This window comes from Panicum hallii, chromosome 9 (genome assembly GCF_002211085.1).
Source record: "Panicum hallii strain FIL2 chromosome 9, PHallii_v3.1, whole genome shotgun sequence".
Taxonomy (NCBI): Eukaryota; Viridiplantae; Streptophyta; class Magnoliopsida; order Poales; family Poaceae; genus Panicum; species Panicum hallii.
Genome location: NC_038050.1, coordinates 68,400,761 through 68,424,216, shown reverse-complemented (window position 1 = coordinate 68,424,216; position 23,456 = coordinate 68,400,761). Strand labels below are relative to the sequence as shown.

Below are 23,456 nucleotides of genomic sequence, written 5' to 3'. Positions count from 1 at the left end.
CCTACACGGGGCACAGCCTCGAGCCTTCTGCTGGCTTGCTGCTAACACACGTGTGGACGAGAAAGAAAGATAAAAGCCAGCCGCGGTTCTGTGCGCACCGCGCAGCCGAACGGCATGCTGCGGTGGCACGCCGGCGCCAGCACCGTCGCTCCCGTCCCGCCTCCGCTCGCGCCCCGGCCGGCCGCGCGCGGCCGCCTCCGGCCGTGCCGCGCGAAGAAGCCAGCGGACGACGACGACGACCGAGCCGGCGGAGGTAGCTCGTTGCTCTCCAAGAGCGTCCTGCTGCGGTCCGGCGTCGCACTCTTCGCCCTCGGCTTCGTCGATGCCGGGTGAGCTAGCTTCGACGCGCAGTGTCTGGTTTTCGCCATTGCATTGCCTGCTCCGGCCTTACAGCGAGTGGCTTTCGGTGCTTGCAGGTACAGCGGCGACTGGTCTCGCATCGGCGCCATCTCCAAGGACACCGAGGAGCTGCTCAGGCTGGGCGCCTACGGCGTCGTGCCGCTCTCTCTGGCCCTCATATTTTCCTTGTCCCAAGACAGCAACAGTAACCCTTAGGATTTGGGAAGAGTGAATTGCACACTAGTATCTTAGTATAGCACCAAACGATCGTTTATCGTGTTTTGTGCTGTTAATCGTTGGTCTTTACCGACGAACTGGAGTAAAATCAGAATGTGCTTCGTTCTGTGATTCTCAGTTTGCTGAGGAGTGAAGAGAAAACGTGCGAGTTCAAGTAAATGCATGCTGCAATGTGTAGTTACAGTAGAGGGGTGTGGGAGAATGTCAGTTTTCTGAGGATCAAATGCATCAGATTGTCACTCACTAATCAGGAGAAATGCTCCCAGGATCTCGTTGGGCCCAGTCCCGGCAGGTGTGTTCACAGTTCAGACTTCAGACATGGAGGCACAGGTGAAGATCGTTTGCCGTTGCTCTCGTCTCCGTTTCGTTCAGCTAGACAACACCATCTTGCAGGTGAAGATCGGCTTCAGTTCAGTTCAGAGATATCGTTTCAGGTCGCTGCCACGCTCTTCAGCCTTCACTGGCATCAACCCACCCACTGACGGGCTCCTTTGCATGACCCCGATAATGAAATTTTCTAATGGAGAATTAGCGATGAGATGATAGATATGATCTGACATGAGCATGTCACCGGCCAGTTTGCTCCCTCGGCCTAGAAGAAGAGGTGCTTCATCTAAGCCGTCCAAAGCCGGGGCGAGCGGCCCAGATCTCGCCACCACGGAACGGGGGCAGAGCTGCGAGTGGTGTGAATAATAAACAAGAGAACACAACACTGGGGCATTCTTCCTCTTCCTCCGCCCTTCTCCCTCCCTGCCTGTTCGGCTTCGACTTCGACCCCGCGACGCCTCTAGCAGCAAGTGGGGCGGCGGCCGGCGGCGATATGAACACCTCCCTGATCACCGGTGCCGATCTTCCGCGAAACCTCCCCATCCTCGTGCTCTGCTAGACAGAGATCCGCGCTCTCCTCGGTAAGCCGCCGCCTCCACCTTCCCCTAATTCTCGGGTCATCTACCCGATTCGCGTCAAGTTCCTACCTGCGCTTACACACTTGTCGGGAATTTCTCGTCGCTATGCTGCACGCGCTCGCGCTCGAGTTGAATCGTCAAACATCGTATTCGATCCGGTCCTCAGCGCCGGTGAGAAGGGAGACATTCCCGGTTTCAGTTTCCATGGTTGTATGCATACGAAACATTCGGTACAACGGAGTGGATGCCTCGTGCATACGATAGGAGGGGTATGGATGGGGAAAAAGATTGGTTTGGTTAGGGTTGGTTGATGTTTCGGTGGGAGTGGTAACTGTGATAAATATCAGTCGCTGCTGGTGATCGGAATTTGGGGGGCAACCGGTAGACACCGTCATGTTGTGAGAAATGTATGTTGTAATCCCATGTTGACTGAGCGGGCGAAAAGGCTTCAGATCCTTTCCAAATGTTCTGTTTAGATTGTTGATTGTGTTAATTGAAAGTTTCAAGAGGATAAACCATAAAATAGTCCCACTTGCCTATGCAGGGTTGATGCTGAGTTTTGAGCTGGGCAATAGGCATATTACCTGTTGGCTCTCTCCTTGTACAAGCTATATTAAGCAAACCTGTTGAAGAAGACATTACATTGAATCATTGACTAATCAAGAGGTCTTCCAAATAGGCTCTGGATACTTTATGATGATGAACACTTCATGTTGCAACTGTTTGCCATTCCAACTCAATTGAATGAGAAATCAAATCCATTTTCAGGATTCTGTATTTGTGTTGTGATGCATTAAAATAACTCATTTTTTTGTGTTGGTGCATTTACAAGTAGAGTAGAGGTAAATTCACAATCTTGCACTTTGTTATTCTACATTTCAATGATGTGGTACAGCGTGCCCTTCAAATTGTAGCTTGCAGCACAATATCAACAATATCTAGCCTTATAGGATCTGTTTGCTCCTTCCAATCCATATGCCTATGTATCAAATGTGTTCTAACAATTTACATAATATATTTCTGATTAATGTGTAAGCTCATGTGGTCTCATAATATCCAAAGATGGTTGTCCCCCCTGTTCTACAAATGTGTTTCTGGAGCAGTTAATCAGTTTCTTTTAGTCTATGTGCTGCATAATATAATTAGCTGTTGGTGATTTTCAACACAAGTTCTCATGACCTGTTAAGTCTAGAAATAAAAAATATCCAGCATGCAAACATTACTTTGTCCTTAGAAGTTAGGCTTGAGTTTGCACCTGAAATTTGTCTTACACATCATTTATTGTGGATTTTATGGTCAACCATACTGGAGCAAATTATATTTTTATCTCTTAAGGCAAGTACTCAACATTGTTTTGTCAGGTTTGTTTTGTGAGGGCACCATGTGGAGTTTTGCATCAAATGCCATAGCTGGAAGCTTAAAGAAAAAGGTGCAGCCCACAAAATGCAGCACATCCAATCCAGACTGTTCTGATGATGAAGTTTCTTCATGTACAAGCAGAGAGGAAGGCCTTGATTGTCCAATATGCTGGGAATCCTTCAACCTTGTGGAGAATGTTCCCTATGTCATGTGGTGTGGCCACACAATGTGCAAGAACTGTATCCTTGGTCTTCACTGGGCTGTTGTCAAGTTTCCTTCCCTTCCTATCCAGCTGCCACTGTTCATCTCATGCCCCTGGTGCAATCTGTTGTCTTTCCGGCTGGTGTACAAAGGCAACCTCAGGTTCCCACGCAAGAACTACTTTCTGCTCTGGATGGTTGAGAGCATGAATGGTGAGAGAGCAAAGTTCCATTCCACTAATCACAATGAACATCATTCCTCATGGCATTCCAGTGCTGGCCCAAGTTCCAGTCATCACCACCGAAGAAATGCTGTTATCCGAGCAGAGAGCTCTTCTGGTAGAGATACAAACTTCATCCGTAACATTTTCCACACTGACAACATCAGTGCGTCCCTCCAAAAGCTCATGGTGTGCTTCATGCAGCTGACAGCCAAGTTTCCACTTGTGATAATCTTCCTGCTGATAGTCCTTTATGCTGTCCCTGCAAGTGCCGCTGTTCTGGTCCTGTATGTCCTTGTGACGTTTTTGTTTGCGCTGCCATCGTTTTTGATCCTCTACTTCGCTTATCCCAGCTTGGACTGGCTTGTCAGAGAGATCTTCGCTTAATTTCGACAGCACAATCATAGATCCCTGGTACATGATATGTCATATATGGTATTCCATGGCGACATGCCTACGTGGACCCTGTATAGTTTCTTCTGATTTCATGTCCTTTCTTTTCTGGCCTTCTGTGGCCCCTTATTCTGATGTAACTGTATCTATTTATTAAAAATGATCGGCAACATTTTTATTTGTGGTTCTAGATGTGTTTGTTCTGCTTGAACGTGTTCCATGAATTTTGAATTGTCCTTTTCTCTGTAAGTTACAAGCCTGTAAACTGATGTGAAGTTACACGAGCAATTCAGGAATCTGCTAGCTCTAGTTGCATTTTGTATCGATGGCTGAAGCGTACCAACCAAAGGATAGTCCTACGTTATTTCTAGTCAGATCAGATAGAGATAGGATACACGCAGGAATTGGCACCGACCTTTGTTTTTGTGGAGCACCGACCTTAATTAGATCGCAATTGCAAAATGCAAATCCGTGTTGGTCAAGGAGACAGCCCTATATTTTGCGAAGATTCTTCCTGTGGGGAGAGTCGCGCGCGTCCGTGATTGCAGCTATTTTTCACGCGAAGAGTTCGCGCGGAACAGGCCAGGGCGAAGCCATGCCGAAGCGGCGCAGCCCGGAGACCACGGATGAGGACGGCGACGGCAGATCCAGGCGTCCATGCCCACGGTGCCCGCCGCAGCGGCATCTCTGCGTCGTGCTGGACGACTGGTCCAAGGGCTGTAGCATCTACAAGCTCGACGTGGACGGGTTCGACGGCAACCCCGACTTGGACCTGCGCGCCGAACGCCTCCCGGGCCCACCGATCTTCCGCCTTGAGATCCCCGTCGACGACCCCCGCTACTGTGCGCTTTTCGCCGCGGCTGGCAGCATGATCTTCGCCATGCGCTACAACGAGGAGGACAACGACGCCCCCGTGGTCGTCTGCGATACGGCGACGGGGCGCCTGACCGTCGGACCGTTCACCCCCGCCGAGCTGCGGAACCGCCCCGAGCTCGTGGCCGCCGGCGACAGGCTGTACGCGCTGGACAGGGGCTTCGGCCGGGACCACTTCAAGGTGCGGGCCCCGCGCGGCGCGCGCGGGTGGGCGTGGAGCACCCTCCGCGACGCGCTGTTCGACACCCGGGAGGGCCACCGCCACCGCCACCGCCTGCCACACCACGCATCCGGACGGGCGCACGGTGTTCTTCTCGGCGCGCGGCAGGGGCACCTTTTCGTTCGACGCCGGGGCCCGGCGGTGGGCGTGGCACGGGGACTGGATGCTGCCGTTCGAGGGCCAGGCGCACTACGACGCCGAGGTGGACGCATGGGTGGGTCTCTGCAGGGGCGCCGCGTCCCCCGTGCTCGTCTGCTCCTGCGACGTCGTGTCTCCCGCCGGCGAAGGCGACGACGAGGACCATATTACGGCGGAGCGGCCGCCGCCGTCGTGGAAGCTCGCGGAGGAGAAGGTGGCCCGCAGGGACAGCGTAGACATCGAGCTCGCGAACATGGGGAACGGCAGGTTCTGCCTGGTGGAGTACCGGAACAGGAGAGGCGTGCCCGGGGACATGCTCGACGAGGACTGCCTGCTCTTAGCCACCACGTTCCGCCTCCGGTACGACAAGGATGGCGCGCTGCGCGCCGCGGAGCGCCGGGCGCGTTGCTACGCGGTGCATAAGAAATCGAATACGTTCGGTAGGCGAGCATTTGGGGTCTAAGATTTTACATAGTTCAAACGCACACATCTGGTCAAGAGAGACAAGTTATTAACTACTCCCTCAGTCAGAAAAAAATAAATCATCCTAGGATTTAAAATTTATCCTAAAAAATAAATTATCTTACTCTGAAAGTGCATGTGCATGCACAAATCAATTAAGTACCAAATATAGGTAATAAATAGAAGTAAATATAGTTTTCTAATCTTTTTATTAGTTTGTCCTAGAGTTTTTTAAGATTAACTTTGTTTTCTGAACGGAGGAAGTAGGTTTAGAACAAATAGGAACCCAAACCCCAGACCGTGTCACTCTGTCTCAACACGTACCGCACCAATCATAAAGTGGAAATGGACGGCTGCTGAAATGTGTGCCCGGGAAGACGTTGCCTGATCTCCCACCACCTAGCAGTCCCACTCCCGTGCAACCACGCGATGTACAAGACCGTGCCGTTGCCTCGCGTTCTGCTACATGACCTGGCCAGCAATTAACGTGCATCCGGATCAAAAGGCCCGTCTGACACCTTGAGGAATGATCGCTTAGCTGTTCCTTCCGTCCAGGAGCAGGAAGTCTTGGTCCATCAATTCGCTGCTTGAATTGGCTGTCCGACTGAATTCTTATTGCGCTGTGCTCTGGTCGATGGTACATCATTTATGTATATACTCCTTCTGTTTTAAAAATATAGCTCGGTGGATTAAAGATTTTATTATACATTTAGATATATAATATATCTTGATACATAACAAGCACTATAAATTTAAAAAAGCTAAAATAGCTAAAATGATCTATATTTTGAAACAGATGAAGTATTTCTTTTTTATTATAGATTGTTCATTTCCATTCCCCCCTTCAGGCCATGTTCGGTTGGGCCGGGAACGGCCGGGGTCAGGGTCCAACCCCCGTGGATTAACTAGGAGCGGATTATACCCCAGCCCACAATAAAACTCGCGTTCGGTCAATCCTCTCGAGGTTGCAATCCATGGAAATCCCGGCAAAATCCCTTCACCCCGGCCCGGGATTCCACCCACGAGTGCCAAGGTGTGGAACGGATTTTCACGTCGCTGCGGCGGCGGGTTCGCTGGCAACAAGCTGCGGCGGCGGTGCGACTCAGAGGCGTCGACGATGGCGTCGATGCGGCGGCCTCCCCTCTAGCAGTTGCCCCCTCCGGTACCTACATTTTTGCTGGTAAATATCTCATCGATCTATTGCTTTCCCTTTCCTCTCCGTGTCCTAGAGTTTCTTTGAGATTCTTGGATCTGTGTCCTGATTGGGTTGCTCGGTAGAAACTAATGTAGGTCTGTAGGCAATCTGAATCCTGCCCATCCTCCAACGACGAGTCCATTGTTTCTTCACCAGCACCCCAAACGCACTCCTCATAGAACGAGCAATTGCCTCCTTCCTCCTCCCATTATAGTTATCAATTAGAAGAATCAAGAACTCAAACAGCATGTTTGTGATATCCAAATATTGAGACATCGAATTCACCATCAGGAGCATCGCAAGCTGCTGATTGTCAATGTATAAGAAGAGACTCATACACATGCTGTATTTTAGGAACAAGCTGCTGCATTACATCCGACTTCAAAATAAATGGCCATGGACTTCATGCGTAAAATTAGTTTGTGATCTTCTGCATTCAGCAGCCTTAAAATTGATTAGTCTATGCTATCCATATAAAATGGACTTTATGTGGATAGCAAAGACTGAATACAACAATGTCATGCATGTATCTGCATCCATTGCATGCACTTGCCCAAAGTCTAGTCTAAGTCAGCTGTTCAGCATTGTGTGCAGTTCTTCAAATCTTATTTGGTCAAGAAACATATGAAATCAAGAGTTTGTATGTATAGATTGTCGGAGTTCAGAGTCTAGTAGTTAGCTGTATTGTTGTATTTGTTTTTCTCAGGTGATCAACCAGGGGGACTACATTGTATTTTTGTCAAACAGGAGCAGAAAGTTCTGCGGCTAATAGCTACTTCACTTATTCTCCCATCAGCTCTTGATTTTTCAGGACGGACCAGTAATTTAATCTTGAACTAGATAGCCTTCCAATTTGCCAATCCATTCGACTTTCATTCTACAGTATTCTGAAGCAAGGATAATTTGGTCATCTTGCAAGTCATTGCTCAATATGTCTTCCATATTTTCCCTAGAGTTATCTGGTTTTGTTGCATACTTAGTTGATCTATCTTGCGGTTGGGAACTGATATCATTCTCAAAGATAATATTATTGCTGTATATTACTAATAGTTGTAAAATACTAGTAGCTTTTTGGATCAATTAGCGCTTTAGAATATTACCAGTAGCATTATGGATGAGCTTGTTACTGATTGAGTAGAGTTATTGATTGAGTAGAGTTGGGTCTTGGAGTGTTGGGTGTACATTTTTTTCTATCTTTCTTTTGTCTTGGATAGAATTCTAATTGTTCCTCCATTGTTTTTGAAACTAACAACCCCGCTTATTGCACTACAATCAAATCGCTTGCATGCAACTGACTTGTAGAATTAAGTGCCCCCATGTGCATGTGCAATGATGGGGTTGAATCATGTTGTGTGGCTTGGATAAATACTTCAGTAGATGAGTTCGGTGTAGACACACAGTTGTAAGCATATATGTTATGTTTGATTGGTTGGTTCGTTTGGAGACAGAGCATGCACCATACTAGAAAGTCTGATACTAGAATTTTTTATGTCAATTTCTTTTCCTACTGCATGTATAAAATTGTTAGTCTTTTGTGGCTTTTGTCTGTTATGAATTTACCCTAATACAATATTAAAAACCATGCAGGTTGGAGCAGCTCTTTCCATGGTGTACATATCTGGAGGTAGTCATCTTTGTTGGTCGCAATCAGTCCTACACAAACCTGAAGAAGCTGAACGTGAAATCCATCGCTAGGACTTCTTGAAATGATGGGAATGTTGTGTGTGGAGCTGTACCATACAAGTCTGTTATCTTCATATCCTCGGTGACCTTATCATATTCATGTTAGATGTTGTGGATCTGTAGCTGTGATAGAACCGAATCTAGTGTCATGGGTAACCCTGATCATAATTGTGTCAAGGTGTTTGACCACTTTGCTTTTTATAATTGACACCATTTCTGCCGCATCTCCCTTGATCTGCTGGTGCTGCATATGTACACACTTTGTATCCCCTATATTAACCCCTGCCCAACCGAACAATGCAAGGGATTATGGATATAAGGGGATTAAACCCCCACATGAATTGGGTGATACCATGGGGATCCACCCAATCCCTGTCTGGATTAGTTCCCCTTGGGTATTATACCCCTGCAGCCGAACAAGCCCTCAAGGTTCCAATCAGTGACCGGGATCCGGGAAACTCAACTTCCTAAGGCTGTCTCCAGCGATATCCTCCAAATCCCATCCTCTATATCCTTCATTTACAGAATTCTCTACAAGATTCTCTCCTCTATATCTCATTTCTCTCCAACAACGTTCTCTAAATCTCGTTCTCTATACATTAAACCCTATATTAGAAACGTATTTTGTTCCAAATTTTTGTACGTACGTATTTATCATACCTCAAACGCTATGGACATATTTTATTTTTATTTAATTCAGTGTTTGAAACTTAAAGAAAAAATAGAGAGGAGGAGAGAGAATCTCTATATATAGAGGAAACCTGTAGCGTTCTCTATTTTAGAGGATCATTTAGAGAACGCTGCTGGAGCAATAGAGAACGGAATCTTCCTCTATATATATATATCGAGTACCGAACGCTTTACAGTTGCCCACTGGAGACAGTCTAACTACCTACTACCTGTGGTGATTGATCGGCAAGGCCAAAGGATGCATGCTAGCTAGTCACTGTAGCTCGTGCTGCTTAATTCTGTGGCAGAGAGAAGACAGGTCGAGTCAGATTTTCCGGCCGAGCAATGGACCCCCCGGGGGGGGGGGAGGGGGCGGCGAATGCTGAATAGTGTTGGGAGGGACAAGTTAGGCTCAGGGCCTGTTCGTTTCCTACCCTCTAAACTTTAGACCTATCACATCAAAAAGAATCTTACTATTTAGAAGTATTAAATAAAATCTGTTTACAAAACTTTTTCACAGCTGGGTGCTAATTCGCGAGACAAATTTAATGAGCCTAATTAATTCATAATTTACCACAGTGATGCTATAGTAATTATCTGCTAATCATGGACTAATATACCTCATTAGATTCGTCTCGCGAATTAGCCCTAGAGTTCTGCAATTAGTTTTGTAATTAGACTTTATTTAATACTTCTAAATGACAAGATTCTCTTTGATGTGACCCCTCTAAATTTTAGAATCTAGGAAACGAACGCACCCTCAGCCTTGGGCGGTTCTTCGCTTCTTCAGCCAGTACATTCCCTAATTCTTTTTTGTGCTGTCAAAACCTGTAGCAAGAAGTCGGCTGTCCGGACAGGGCTGAGGGCACAGCTGCGCATAGTGTCGGGACATGGGAGGAACAAGGTAGCCTCAGCCTCGGGCGCCTTTGGAAAGCGAAAACCTATATTTTGGTGGCGTCGGCAGGCATCCAGAATGCCAGATCCAGTGCCCTAATGCAAAACTCCGCAGATCTCATAATGCTCCCATGATCTAGCGAAATGGAGCAGCAATGATTCACCAACCAAATAAAAAGACGAAACGGGGAGGAAGAAAAGAGAATAGATCAGAGCGCGGTCATCATTCTTCTCCATGTCTGCCGCTCTCCTTTTCCTCCCTTGCTTGGCCTCAAAGCATGCGTGCGTTTTGTTTTGTTTGATGCGGCGGTGCCGCGATTAAATGACCCAACTAATTAGGCGTCGTTCGTATTAAATGATAAATTGCGATCAAAGCTACACTTACGCCGTAATCAAGATGCTGATCAACCCTGGCCCAACTAATCATTTGATCTACCATCAGCGGTGGTACTATAGATGACCGACCTGACGATATTGTATTGTTAAGTGCGTGCTTTCGGCAGGCCGGCTGGCCGGACTGAACATCGACTCCTTTCCCCTTTCTCCGTTACACAATCCACAGTACTAGCATGCATTCTTTTTCCTACCATACCTGTGCAGATAATTTTGAGCTGCGAAGACAGCTAAAAAGATGCAGGGTCACATTGATTCAAGCTGGGGAAGCTGTTGCGCTACTGGCCGAAATTCCAGACCCTTCCTGCACTGAAAAGAGGGGATGTGGCCGTCTGACCGATCATGCATCTTGGTCGTGTAACTCGCACTGCTTTGAGTCTCTGGAGAACGCGATCACGAAGGGTGGAGATCGACGCACGCGAGATCAGATCGCGCCCGTACGTGCTGGTCGGGATGTCTCAGCCTTAGTTGGTTGCCTCATCCTTCAGTGCCCGCGCACCTACTGCTCGGGAAGTCGGGATCAGCGCGGATCGGAGGCAGCAAACGCGCGCCCATGCCGTCTATCTGAATTGGCACCAAGCATGGGCACGAACTAGTACCCGTTCGCTTGGCGTCATCTCCCGCTCCCGCTCCTCGTCCGCCGACCGGCCGGGATCCGTCACGGAGCGCGCCGTCGATCGACCGGTGCGCGGGAGCGCGCGACGCGAACGGACGCACGCGTGGCGTGCTCCGCCACCGCCTGCCCGCTGTTTCCTGCTCGCCGGCCGTCTAGCAGCTGCTGGTTGCTGCCTTGCCGGCGCAGATCTCTCGCGGCCTCGCCTCGCCTCGCGGTTTGCACGGGCGGGGGAATGGATGATCGACGCGGCGTACGTGCTGCGCTGCGCATTATTACTGGCGATGGCCGGTGGGATGGGATGCTGTACGTACGCCATGTTTGGCAGGTCGTACGTGCACGTCGTATACATGAGGACGGAAAAGAGTACTATATTGTTTATAGACTAGTTCTAGCAAATCATCAGTTTAGTGGTCTTGCTAGCCGGGCTGGAGATTAATCTTCTGTAAGTCGAATTGTCCGGAGAGTAGAGAACTTGTAAGTTCAATTGAGAAATAAAAATATCGCACTGTAGTACCGTGTGGAGTTAATGCCAGAGAACTATTCTCAAACGCTACCATTGTCCATCGAGCTATGTCAACGGTAGCTGGAGCAAGTCCTATGTCATTCTTACACACTCGATGGAATTTTAGCAAAGCGTAATTTCACTTATGGTACGATGACGGTAAAAATTAAATTGCTCTCGCAGGAAATTTGGCAAAGCAAATGCAAATGCTCAGCGGCAGGGTCAGCTCAGCAAAGATAGCTGCAACAGCCAGGCGTTAGGAAAGGAAACGAAGCAACGCTGCCAGGACGCGGAAAGCTGAAACGAAAGAATCGGCCGCCGCCGCTCCTTGGGTTGGGTTTACGCCTTCTTCTTTAGTTGCGCGCACGACTTCCCTCCCCTCCCCTCCCCTGTCCCCTCCAGAAGAAAAGGAAGGGTGGCCGTGGCCGCTGGCCAGCTGCCTGCCTACCTGCCCAGCAAGCCGCGTCGCCTCGCCGCCACCGCCTCTCTTCCTCCACCGCCGTCGCCGCTTCGGTTGCCCTCTGCGGTCGCGAGGGCGGCAGGCTCCGCCGGGGGCCTCTGCCATCTTCAAAGGTATGATCTTGCCTTGCCTTGCTCCGGTCCGGTGGGGTTTTGCCGTCTTGGTCTAGGTTTGTGCGATCGCTTTTGATTCGTCTGGTTTCTTGGCGTTCTGCGATGCGGCTTGGTTCCTGGGGTTGACTAGGTGGGCACAAATGCGTGCGTTGGCCGCCGCTCCGATCGATTCTGTGGCAATTCTTTGTTTACGAAGAGTAAAATTTGACGAAGAAAGATTGAAGTTTCGATGTCAAGTCATTGCGTCCTGCGGTTTCTTCAATTTTTTCCGCCTCCATTTCGGCTTGTTTCCCTCGCAATTGCGCTGGCTCATGGCCTGATGCAGAAGTCTCTGATTATGTTTATGTAACTTGAACAATGATTCTGCTTGGTGTAATACGCGTTAAAAATATGATTTGGTCCTTTCTTCACTTCCTCCGGTTAGCGATTACTTTTCAAGTTCGATGTATTACCATGGTCAAGGTACCGCTTTTTAGATTAATGTCGTTGGTCCACTTGTTTCCGTGATTTTTTTAACGTAAATTTCCGTAGGGGGTTTTGGTTGGCATCTCGCGCTTTACTTATCAGTCCTTGCAGCCTCGAGCTGGAAAGACTAATTGTGGAGTAGTGTTTTTTAAGACAGCTTGGCTAGGAAAAATTTGCTTCTGTTTAAAGATCGGTTAGTTGGATGAAGTATCTGAAAAGATGTCGCCAGTATAGGTAGGGATTGGTTCAGCTTTAAACCAAAGGCTAAAGATTTGGATCCAAACAGCCCCTCAGACTGATTTCTTCCTATTATTTTCTTTTGGCCTAATAGTTGAGTACATTTCGAAAAAAAAAGTCGAGTGACCAAATCTCCTCTTCTCTTGGAGAGTAGTTCAAGGTACTGTGAGATAAATAATTCCTGACTTGGACATCTTTTCAGTTGCGGCCTTGTAGATTGATAATGATAAGTATTCTCTAGTATTCGGATTTTGTACCGTATCAAGTATGATAGAGACAGCTCGGTTTTGAAATGGTTACCCGTTGTGCCTTCTCGTATGCTAGTTTTAGACATGTACAGTTGAATTCTTATTTGGTGTTCTGTCACATTCTGGCTGCTCCATTGCTTTCATCCAGACGCTCGTCAAGATCTTTGTGTTCATCTCCTCCCCCTTCTCCTACTTCATATAGAAATTCTGTAATATATTGGTGATGGGCACTTTATTGGCTATAAGCAAACTGGTCATGATGGGCACATTTCAAAAATATTTAATTAATGTATGAGTGATGGGCTATGAAATATGCTATCTTGATGACCTTGTTTCCTTTCGAATTCAGGCCACCTACTCATCATGGAATTTGAATGCACTCTTTAACGATTGCTGATTGAGGAGAACGACTGCAGGAACCTGCTTTTAGGAGGTATGCTTCTGATGTGCCAGTATCTTCTCTAATCCATTTAATTATTTTTCATATGGTTTCAAATAATTTCCATTCAAGCTGTTCAAACTGGCAAAGTATCAAAGAGACAAGGATTCCTTTTTGTTGGTTTGAATAGTTAAGATCTCGTGGTGCAAATCCTGCACTCAATGTTCAGTTATCTAATGAAACAGTAGCAGGAAATTGGTCTAGCTCAATTTCTGTGATTTTTTAAAGATAGTTGGAACTAGTACAATTACGTGTTGCTCAAGTAAAATTTCAGCTCTTATTTTAATTATGTGAATTCTTAGTTTCTGGTCGTGCAAATCTCTAGAAATGACACATTTTCTTTATTGCAACAGCACCCTCTCAGCTTCTGGAAGACCTTAATGTCCAAAGCTTTGGAAAAGAGTTCACCTGATAGCACCACACCTACAAGTTCAGCTTCACCTCCAGAGTCAAAAAAGCATGAGAAGACCATGCCAAATTATCTCAGAGCTTCTAGAGGCTCATGCCATGATTTTTGCAAGTATGGACACAAAAATCCTTCTGAAGAGGAGCCGAATTTATCAGGAGGAGGAAGAAAGAAACTCCCTGCTCATTTGAAAAATTTGTCGTTGCACAGATCAGCTATCTTGGATAGGTCCAAGGATGTCAGGAACATGAGTCTTTCACTAGCCAAGTCGAGTATATCACTGGGTGTAGCTGTACGGGTTGCACCCAGAACAGCATCAGCAAACCGAAAAGGTGTTGCATCCAATGAACATATGGTTCCGCTGACAGCTACAGCAGCTGAAAATAAAACTTTGAACTCTGATGAAAGAAAGAAGTATTCAACTGTTGCACAGAAGGTCCCAACAAATTTGAGGTACTCAAATGGAGTTAAACAAATTGATAAAAGGGACACAGTGCCAGCCAAGGGGGCCATATTTCCTGCCAAGTCAAAGTTTCCAGAGAAGGCCTCACTTGAGAAATATATTACTGTGGGCAAAGTCACAACAGTTAATCAATCAAGGCATAAGAGGCCAGCTTCATCTCCCAGTAAACTTAACATGATTAAACAAGTCCCTTCTCCATCTCAGGCTTCTAGTCATTATCTACTTTCAAAAGATAAAAGTACTCCGAAGGGAAAGGTTGCATCTCCAGCAGCAACTATTACTAGAGTGCGTTCAAAACCCGGACAAAGTGCTACAAGATCAAGCGATGCAATTATAAAAGGGAAGCAAGCCATAAATATGTCCGGGTCATCCTCATCTGTGGAGCCCAAGCTAATTGCTTCTGTTGAAAAACAAAAGGATGATATGCAAATTAGGAGCTATTCTATTGAGTCAACAGTAGCAGAACTGTCTACAGATGCCACAGAAAACGGAGACAATTCTCAACCAGCACCAGAAGAAACAAGTAAATCCATTTCGAAGGATGATGGGGTACGAAGCACTGAAAAAAGTGAATCAATAGCAGGCGAAGGCGAAGCCCTCCTGGAAAGTGCCATCGCTCTTGAGCTGCAGCAATCATTAGATGGCCAAGAATTCAATGCTATGATAGGTGAATCTGATCTAGAACATAAACTAGCAGAACAGAATATCATTCATGGTCAAGCTTCAAAGGATGAAGATAGCCAAGCTGATGATGCAGCTCTTTGCCAATTATCAGAACATATAACAGTTGTCGAAAATGCAGATGTGTATGACTCTGTATTAATTGAAAGTAATTCAAAAATTGAGGATGATCAAGTTGAAGTTAATGCGCCTGTGGAGTCTCTAATCTCTGAAGGTAAGGACCAAGTGGCAGTTAGCGAAGATTTCGGAACATCCCCAGAACTACTGGTGGTTGATGAAAAACATGCTGAGGAGCCTGATTCTTGTCTTGACTTTGCTTCTGGAAATGCAGTAGAGAATGCCAAGGCTGATGAAATTTTTGATGCTAGGATGAATAACAATACTTCTCACTGCCAATCAATTTCAGAAACTTCATCAGATGGTGTACTTATGGAGGAGCCTAAGTCCATGCTAATTGAACCAAGTGATTCTGCTGTTGATGAGTTAGCAAACGTCAGTAATGAAAATACCTTTGAACGGGACAGACTGAAATCAGAGGTTTTTATTTCACAGTCACCAGAAGAACTATCAAATGATGAATTTTTTGAAGAATATTATTTTGAATCAAGTGAATCAGATGAATCTGGTACAGAAGATGAAGAGGCAACAATCAACAGAGATAGAGGTGAATCATTAAAATCTGGTGACCCAAGACGAAGAAGAATCTCCACTGTTGAACTGGATGATGCTAGTCTCACACCTTATAAAATGAAGTTTAAGAGGGGCAAAATTGTAGAACTCCCACCAGATAGCAGTGGCCCAAGGAGATTGAAATTTAGAAGAAAGTCTGCAAGTGAAGTTTCGAATCGTGAAACCCAACCAACAAGAAGGATTTACAAGAGGAATAGCACAAGTAATGTTGTTCCTACTAACCAAGATATGGAATCTCCCGGTGTGAAACTGCGGCATCAAGATGCACAAGAGAAGAAAGATGCACAAGGATTGTTCAATAATGTAATCGAAGAGACTGCAAGTAAGCTAGTGGAATCCAGGAAAAGCAAGGTAAAGGCTTTAGTTGGTGCTTTTGAAACAGTGATTTCTCTCCAGGATGGCAAACCCACATCATCGACACAACAAGCAGGTAGTTCCGAAGATTTATTTCCTGATGATGAGGGTAATGCACCTGAGGAAGCTGAATAGAATATGTATGTCTTTCGAAGGTTGCCATGTTTGGGTTCGACTTTTGGGCCCCTTTACTTTTATGGGCTCTAGAATTGAGCTGATAGAGAGGATTATGTATTGGTTTGTACAGCAGATTTATCCTGTGGAACAAAAGTTGCTAAAAGGGTTTACAGATAGTATATAGTTATTTGGTTCCATGGAATGAGTGCTTTTAAGTTTACTTAATTGTAAATCAATCAATACACTGTAAAATCAAGTGTGCTTTTGTTTGGCTTGGATTTCCTAAATGCTAGTATATTAGAAGAGTTGATTTTATTTGCTGCACCTACTTCTGGCATTTTTTGGTATGTCAGGCACTAGTATATCTCATCTTGAGTATCGATGCATAGATGTTTCCTATTATCCCTCAATTATACACCCTTCAAACATGTTGATGTTGCTTTCAGTGGGATGTTGCATAGAATTCTGTAGACACATCAGTTATCAAACCAAATATATATTACAATACATAACAATTTTCTGGCTTTTACAACCTTCAAATTACGTCCTTCATTTTGTTTCAAGTTTCACAGTACTGATCTTTTCTCAAAAGCAAGCACATGTGCGGGGAAGCTTTCCAGTGGATTGTATCTTGTACGCCTTCTCTCTGATCTTCTTCTCATCATTATATTTTCTTTCCTCCGCCATTGACCTTGCACCTCCAGCAACTTTGTTGATCCTTGTCATCTCCTGGTTGTATTCTTCCAGTGCCTTTGCTCTCTTTTTGTCTAACTCGGTCTGCAATTTAAGTAGTTCAGTTCTCAGATTCTTCAGCCCCATCAATTTAATCAGTCATGATTATTTCCTAATGTGATCTATTTGTGTCCAGACTCCAGAGTTTGTATCATAGATGTTCTCAAAAAAGGGAATATTGGATTTGAAGTGCTGTGTTCTTCAAACTATAAATTAACAAGAAAAACCTCTTTCTGTTCTTTTTGGCGTCTCGCCTTCACCTTCTTCTCGGTCTCCCATTCAGCTATGGTTTCGATCATCTTTTCATACCTGAAATGACGGCCATATCAGCAAAAATTCAATCAAATGGCAAGCATAATCTAGAATAAAAAGCATACTTACTCCTCCCTAACTCTTGCAAGCTTTGCCTTCTCCCATTCTTCAGCCTTGGTTCCCGTGCCACCAGTAGCAGTCACTCCAGCTGTGCCTTCTCCGTTCCGTCTAGAATGATACGATGTAGCTGGCCTGACGGTCGATGGCACTTTCTGAATCGCCTGTTGTTGTTCAAACTTCTCGCTCCCTTTCCTATCTGCTGCTTTGTTGGAGGATCCTGAACCCTTCTTTACACTCATAGAAGTTTCAAGCATCTTTGGTGTCACCTTATGATCTGGAGCTATATCTTCAGGCTTTCCAGGTGCTGGTTTCAGCGGCCTCCTCACAGATACGTTGACTGAAAAGATCATCCATTGCAGCATTGTCACAAAGAGATTTACAGGTTTTGCTACGGCACACGTGCCCAAAGGTTCGGAGTAAGGTGAACGTGTTTACACTACCTGGTCCGTCGTCATCATCTTCAACGGGCTCTTTGCCACTGAACCATCTTGAGATTTTGCTTCCTCCTCCAGGTCTTTTCATGCTTTCTGCTCTCTTGACTGGCGACAGGGCCGGCGGCACCGCCTCGATGGGTATAGGCTTCTTCTGCGTTGTAAGCTTCTCTTCTTGAGCAGCAATTGCGAATGCTGCTGCTGCAATTGTGGCTGCGAATGCAGCGTCATATTCCCCGCCACTGCTCATCTCAGCTGGAAGTTGCATCGACAGATTGTCAGATTTTCGCTTCCATTTTGATGGGTTTCTTTCTTCTGGAGAAACTATGACTGGTTTCTGCGCATCCATCTATGGTGTGTTTTTTCCTTATTCAGATCATCTGAATGTTTAAATGCTCTGAGGCTTCACCTCCACTTTTTACAACGTAAATTAACCATTTGATCATAGTGACTAGAAATGTAATACTATCTGAATACTAGAATAACAATGTTTTTGGATCATCAAGGCACCTTCTAAACTCACATAATTTTTGTGCTCCTCATGTTTGTAAAAGCTGAATAACCATATATTGATCACTTACATCTTCCAAGAGCTGCGCTTTGTTGTGGTGGTACTGCCGAAGTCTGTCTTCCAAAGTTATTTCCCTTTACTACTCCAGGAAACCGAACCCTGCAAAAGAATCGTGAAATCTTAACCTGCTACTGTCTAATGATCACAAGAACGCAAGATGGTGTTCTGAATCTGAATCCCTAACATGTGGCATATGAGCTACTTTTTCCTCTCTATTAAGCTATATAACCTTTTCTTTTCAACTCTTAAGGAGAAGGTTTAAGAACCACTAATCCCAAAAAGGAAGTCCAGAAACTTTTGTCTCGGTAAAAACATGAAGCCTTTTAACAAGAACAATATGGCATAAAAGCATTTTGAAGCTCACGGTTAGCCGGGCAAAAGGATGAAAGATCAAACCCTTCAGCAGATTGAGGTCTAGATACTGCTGCAGGCACCTGCTTTACCTCCTCTTCTTCAAGTCGCCGTCCATGGCGCGCAAAGTATTTGTAGAGAAGCCCAATAGCAGCTCCAAGGCGCAGCAAGCAGCTTCAGCACTAAGCGAAGGCCTCGTATTAAAAACTGCTCGCTTGCATACAGAGGGGGTGGAAGAGAGGGAAGGCAGAGAGCAAGGAAAACTGTTGTCTCCAAGGCAGGTAAGAGGAGTGGAAATGGGATCGCTTTGTCCCCCATGGAAGCCTTCAAGAATCCAGCCGCGTGTGATATTCTTCCCTCCGTCATGCCGCAGCCTCCGATCCTGCGTTTCCGCCGTTGGCTGAACTCTGAAGACAGCTAGCCTAATTCCTTTGAAACATACAGGGAATAACTTTCGTTGGCGCAAATCGGCATATTTGAGGGTTACGTTTGGTAACTGTTCGAGGTTCTTGTACTATACTACTATGAGCACAGCTAGTAAGGTATCATGCCAGACAGTCAGAGCTACAGATGGCAGTGCAGTATTCAAACCTGTTCCTTGCCATTTCAGTCTTCAGCTCGATCTTTGCCCTCCTTGGAATATTCAAGGAAGAAAAAAAATGTGCTTTATCAGCTATCACTAAGTGCTGAATCTATTCCGTAATGGTGCCAATCTAGATTAGATTTGCCCTTTTGAAAGAACCCACTTTATACCGTCTTAGTGCCCTAGAAAGGGAGAAGTTGATATTTGTTCTCCCCTAAAGAGATACTGATTTACAAATTTTTGTTCTTGCAGAAGTAACCAACAGGTGAGATAGATGAGGCGGAAAGTACCATGCAAGCCCGCAACGCATTGGTTCTCTTTGTCGTTTCGATGTTCAGTCACTCAGAATCAAGCGCCATTTAGCATGGAGTGTTCATACTATTGTCAAGAGCAGGACACTTTGAAGAAACTCAAGAGCTGGAGTGCAGGACACTAGCGTTTGGCTTTTGCTTTTACGCGAAAAAAAAGGAAAAAAATCAAAATCGCTTTGAATATGCTGGGCCAAAATGAAGTCTGGATGGACTAGGATTCGTGGGCCAAACCAAATATTCAGGCCCACGATAGTGAAGAAATCAGGCCCATCTAATCCATCCGATCATCATCTCTATTCTCTAATCACCTCATCCACTCAGCTCCGCCCACTGCTGCCTCGCTCTCTTCTCGCGGTTGCTCTCCCCCTTCTCCAATCCATCTGGAAGCGCAATTTTTCACCCAATTCCGTCGATTTCGCCTTTGTTGGATTGGGTTCCTCTCCCGTATCAGCTAAGAGAGCCCCCGCCTGTTGATGAAATCTTTGGATCCCGTTACCATTCGCCGCGGCCATGGCTACAGTTTGGAGCGGTTGCAGCACGAGCTGCGGCTCCTTTTGCCAAGAACTGCCCCCGCGCGGGAAACGGGGCGGTGGTGATGGCACGAGGTTCCGTCCACGAAGCGGAGGGCAGAGAAGAGTTGACGCTCGCCAGATACAAGCTTCAGGCCCCGCCATGGTTACGACCGGAGCTTGCATCTGTAGGGCGTCACCTTGCGTTCTTGAGTCCGAGGTTTCCGGCAAGGAGGACGCTGACGTTGCGGTTTGGGGCTTGGATGGTGATCCACGTGGAGCTGATGGCCATGATGGTGGCAAGAGGCGCGGGCTGCGTCGGCGTCCGGTGAGGCCGCCGACCGTTGGGTACAAGGGCGGGGTGGGCGCAGGAAGTGCTCCGCCGGCGATGGCGGCAGAGCGGGACAGGAAATCTGAGCATGGTGAGTCGAGGCTGCACTTCTTGGAGGAGAGGGATGAGGAGACTCTGTCGAGAAGGTTGATAAAGCTCAGCCAATCCAATAAGGTGAGGAGTGCCACTGACCTGTTCGACTCAATGCGCGCGTCTGGGCTGCAGCCAAGCGCGCATGCCTGCAACTCCCTCTTGTCTTGCTATGTGCGTAGAAGTTCGTTGGCTGATGCGATGAGAATGTATGAGTTCATGAAGGGGAAACGAATGGCAACAGGGCACACATATACCTTGATTCTCAAGGCTGTTGCAAACAATGAGGGTTATGCTTCTGCATTGGAAATGTTCAATGAGATTGAAGAGCAGGAAGATTCAAAGAAAATCGTTGATGTGATCGTTTACAATACAATGATATCTGTGTGTGGAAGAGCAAAAGACTGGATGCTTGTGGAGAGACTATGGAGAAGCCTAAAGGAAAGTTCTTTGAGTGGAACTTTACTGACCTACGATTTATTAGTCAGCATATTCGTGCAATGTGGACAGTCTGAGTTAGCTATTGCCGCTTATCAGGAAATGCTCCAGAATGGACTTGATCCGAGCGAAGATATAATGAAGGCTATCATTGCATCCTGCACCAAAGAGGGCAAGTGGGAGTTTGCCCTGGCCACGTTTAGCAGAATGCTCAGTGCTGGAATGGAGACAAATATCATTTTGTTCAATTCAATGATCAATGCACTCGGGAAGGCTGGTCAAGATGAACTTGCATTCAGGATGTACCATCTACTAACATCTTCAGGCCTTAAGCCTGATCAATATACATGGAGTGCATTACTGTCAGCATTATATAAGTCTGGGCGATCTTGGGATGTCCTGGAGCTTTTCCATGGAATTAAGGCCAAGCATCTGACGCTCTTAAATGATCATCTCTACAACATTGCTTTGATGTCTTGTGAAAGGCTTGGTCAATGGGAACATGGTTTGCAGTTGTTATGGATGATGGAAAAAAGTGGACTCAAAATATCGGCGGTATCTTACAATCATGTGATAGGTGCTTGTGAGGTTGCTAGCAAGCCTAAAGTTGCTCTTAAAGTGTACCAGCGCATGATTAACCAAAGGTGTTCACCAGACACATTCACACATTTATCTGTTATACGAGCTTGCATCTGGGGATCTCTTTGGAATGAAGTAGAGGATATATTAGAGGTACTACTTCCATTTCTCGCTATTTTGTTTCTGTTGAAGAGGCAGAAGAGATTTGAATTTCCGTTTGCTTAATTGTGGGTTGGTGTGCTGTTCTCAAACCTTGACCTTGAACGGCTGATACTCTGATTTTGATTCTCAAAGCTGCATTATCTTTGCTCGATTATCAAGCAATCTTCTAGGGTTAGTGCTAAAACCTTGTTGCCAGATACAAATATGCTATAGGCAATAGGCCCATAGTTCTGGGTTTATGAGCAAAGGTTTTGAACAAGATAATAGACCCGACTTTCCTGAATTTTGTTGGTACTATGAAAGCCTTCTTGTGCATAATTGCACTTTCATTTCAAGAATTTTTTTGAAAGATTATTCATTTCAAGAATTATAGTTACATAATGTTCCCAGTGTATTTTTGTTCTTTACACTAGTGATATTCAGTTTGAAGTGCATGATTAATTTGTACAACAATCATTTCATGTTTGCATTCTTTAGCCTCTAAAACATTTCAAGAATTAGTTAGAAGTTGTTCCCAGTGTACTTTTGTTCTTTACACTAGCGATATTCAGTTTCAAGCACATGATTAATTTTGTACTCCAATTATTTGGGGTTTGCAAGCCTCTAGATTGTGTGGTTTTGGTTTATCTACATTTGGAGAGAGAGAGAAAAGAGTTGCAAAAAGTTCCAGATTCTTCTCACCCTGCATAATATATGTACATTAAGGATTATGGCTTTGTAAATTACTGAATAATACTATGGAAATTTTAGAACAACAATATATTAATTATCAAGTATGGACACAACACCTGATAGCTGTCGAACTTCCCAAACAACTTATTATGCTGGATAATCTACAGAATTATCTCATGGAACTTGCTTGCAGATCTTTCGCTCTCAAATCTCTTTTTTTTTCATTTATGGTCTACTGATAAATTCTGAACCATCCGCAGGAGGTCGCTCCAAATTCTTCAATCTACAACGCCGTCATCCACGGGCTCTGTCTGCAAGGCAAGATCGGGCTAGCCAACAAGGTGTACACCAAGATGCGAAGCATGGGGCTGGTACCAGACGGCAAGACGAGGGCGTTCATGCTTCAGCACATTGCAACGGAGTAACGGGCTAGGCCAAGACTAGACTGCACTCCTGAAGAAGGAAGAGCAACGGTTTCGTAGCTGTGCAGTTCCGCAAGAACGAGTGCGTGTGCAGACAGGATCAGGTGCCTCCCTTCGTACAGAGCCGAATGGTTGCGCTGGATAGTACACGGAGTGTTAAACTTGTCTGTAAAGAAAATGTCCTGGTACCACGACAAGAAACGGACGCGCTAATCGGCCAGAGAAAATGTGCGTTGGCTGGTGATCTGGTGGTTTCAATTTGCCTCGGCCTTTCAGGATTTCGTTGAGGGCCGCCGCACGGCTCATCACTAGTTCAGTACGTACAGTTGTTTTCAGGTGGTTGTACGATATCTTTCGAGGTGGTAGTAGGCGTGCACGAGCTTTGCAAGTTTCCTTGAAAGGCACAATTAGTCGCCCTCGAAGCTCATAACCACCTTGATCACGGAATCTAGTCTGCAAAACCGCAGCAAAATCAAAAGTGACACTAGCTGCAGGATGACAACTGGGGTGCCTTCGGATCCAACGCTACCTTGGCGCACGACGCACCGCTGGATTCTTGGACTGAAGCTGAAGCGACAGGAAAGCATCCCCCAACCGCTCTCTTTTTGAGCCGCGGAAATGGAAAACTTTCCTGAAACGTGCTTGTGTCCTGTGTCGTGGTGATGAGCCAACCGGGCGCCCGGGGGGGGGGGGGGGGGGTGTGGTCAGGTTAGGCGGTGCGAAAGCAGAACGATTATGGTGGAACGAAACCGCCTTGTACGGCAGCAGCTAAAGAAATCCTTTTGACCCAGGACACAAGACAGCCAACCATCATCTCTCTGCGTGTGTTTTTAACTGCTAATTGCAGAAAATCCACAGTGAACAATGGGGAGTGGGCTGCTCTCGTGTTCGCCTAACCCCACCAATTCCCAAAAAGTACAACCAAATCCA

The 23,456-nt window shown here is 46.0% G+C and overlaps 5 protein-coding genes across 9 annotated transcripts; 4 read left to right on the top strand and 1 right to left on the bottom strand.

The window, feature by feature from the left end:
- The first annotated feature begins 31 nt into the window (after positions 1-31).
- LOC112877533 lies at positions 32-687 on the top strand. Its single transcript, XM_025941856.1, has 2 exons — positions 32-329; positions 417-687. Exons 1-2 carry the CDS (start codon positions 115-117, stop codon positions 553-555), a joined length of 354 nt encoding a protein of 117 aa, XP_025797641.1. The 5' UTR covers positions 32-114; the 3' UTR covers positions 556-687.
- Positions 688-952: 265 nt separating this feature from the next.
- Positions 953-3,903, top strand: LOC112877532. 2 transcript variants are annotated; one of them, XM_025941855.1, is made up of 3 exons: positions 953-1,484; positions 2,026-2,147; positions 2,843-3,903. In XM_025941855.1, the coding sequence occupies exon 3, from the start codon at positions 2,863-2,865 to the stop codon at positions 3,646-3,648; it is 786 nt and encodes a 261-aa protein (XP_025797640.1). In that variant the 5' UTR covers positions 953-1,484; positions 2,026-2,147; positions 2,843-2,862; the 3' UTR covers positions 3,649-3,903. The 2 variants fall into 2 exon arrangements, with proteins under 2 accessions (XP_025797640.1, XP_025797639.1); XM_025941854.1 differs by lacking the exon at positions 2,026-2,147 and having other exon boundaries at positions 2,843-3,861.
- A 7,733-nt stretch (positions 3,904-11,636) lies between these two features.
- LOC112875264 lies at positions 11,637-16,287 on the top strand. The gene is made up of 3 exons (XM_025939054.1): positions 11,637-11,872; positions 13,172-13,255; positions 13,615-16,287. The coding sequence occupies exon 3, from the start codon at positions 13,642-13,644 to the stop codon at positions 15,988-15,990; it is 2,349 nt and encodes a 782-aa protein (XP_025794839.1). The 5' UTR covers positions 11,637-11,872; positions 13,172-13,255; positions 13,615-13,641; the 3' UTR covers positions 15,991-16,287.
- Positions 16,288-16,452: 165 nt separating this feature from the next.
- Positions 16,453-18,752, bottom strand: LOC112875265 (uncharacterized protein At3g61260-like). Of its 4 annotated transcripts, none has more exons than XM_025939057.1 (6): positions 18,522-18,752; positions 18,089-18,177; positions 17,517-17,762; positions 17,086-17,413; positions 16,965-17,013; positions 16,453-16,749 (listed from the first exon to the last, which is right to left on the bottom strand). In XM_025939057.1, the coding sequence occupies exons 1-6, from the start codon at positions 18,545-18,547 to the stop codon at positions 16,558-16,560; spliced, it is 930 nt and encodes a 309-aa protein (XP_025794842.1). In that variant the 5' UTR covers positions 18,548-18,752; the 3' UTR covers positions 16,453-16,557. The 4 variants fall into 4 exon arrangements, with proteins under 4 accessions (XP_025794842.1, XP_025794844.1, XP_025794840.1 ...); XM_025939059.1 differs by having other exon boundaries at positions 16,932-17,013; positions 18,513-18,738; XM_025939055.1 differs by having other exon boundaries at positions 16,932-17,013; positions 18,522-18,734.
- Positions 18,753-19,636: 884 nt separating this feature from the next.
- On the top strand, positions 19,637-22,926 carry LOC112877274 (pentatricopeptide repeat-containing protein At3g29290). Its single transcript, XM_025941518.1, has 2 exons — positions 19,637-21,423; positions 22,365-22,926. The coding sequence occupies exons 1-2, from the start codon at positions 19,834-19,836 to the stop codon at positions 22,527-22,529; spliced, it is 1,755 nt and encodes a 584-aa protein (XP_025797303.1). The 5' UTR covers positions 19,637-19,833; the 3' UTR covers positions 22,530-22,926.
- The last annotated feature ends 530 nt before the right edge of the window (positions 22,927-23,456 follow it).

What these genes read in the sequence shown, in the direction of transcription:
- LOC112877533 (XM_025941856.1), top strand. Translation starts at nt 115, where the DNA reads ATGCTGCGGTGGCACGCCGGCGCCAGCACCGTCGCTCCCGTCCCGCCT. An exon ending in CTCGGCTTCGTCGATGCCGG is followed by an intron (nt 330 to 416) that starts GTGAGCTAGCTT and finishes CGGTGCTTGCAG; the next exon opens with GTACAGCGGCGACTGGTCTC.
- LOC112877532 (XM_025941855.1), top strand. Translation starts at nt 2,863, where the DNA reads ATGTGGAGTTTTGCATCAAATGCCATAGCTGGAAGCTTAAAGAAAAAG.
- LOC112875264 (XM_025939054.1), top strand. Translation starts at nt 13,642, where the DNA reads ATGTCCAAAGCTTTGGAAAAGAGTTCACCTGATAGCACCACACCTACA.
- LOC112875265 (XM_025939055.1), bottom strand. Translation starts at nt 18,547, where the DNA reads ATGGACGGCGACTTGAAGAAGAGGAG. An exon ending in AGATGATGACGACGGACCAG is followed by an intron (nt 17,414 to 17,516) that starts GTAGTGTAAACA and finishes TGATCTTTTCAG; the next exon opens with TCAACGTATCTGTGAGGAGG. An exon ending in CTTGCAAGAGTTAGGGAGGA is followed by an intron (nt 17,014 to 17,085) that starts GTAAGTATGCTT and finishes CCGTCATTTCAG; the next exon opens with GTATGAAAAGATGATCGAAA.
- LOC112877274 (XM_025941518.1), top strand. Translation starts at nt 19,834, where the DNA reads ATGGCTACAGTTTGGAGCGGTTGCAGCACGAGCTGCGGCTCCTTTTGC. An exon ending in AAGTAGAGGATATATTAGAG is followed by an intron (nt 21,424 to 22,364) that starts GTACTACTTCCA and finishes AACCATCCGCAG; the next exon opens with GAGGTCGCTCCAAATTCTTC.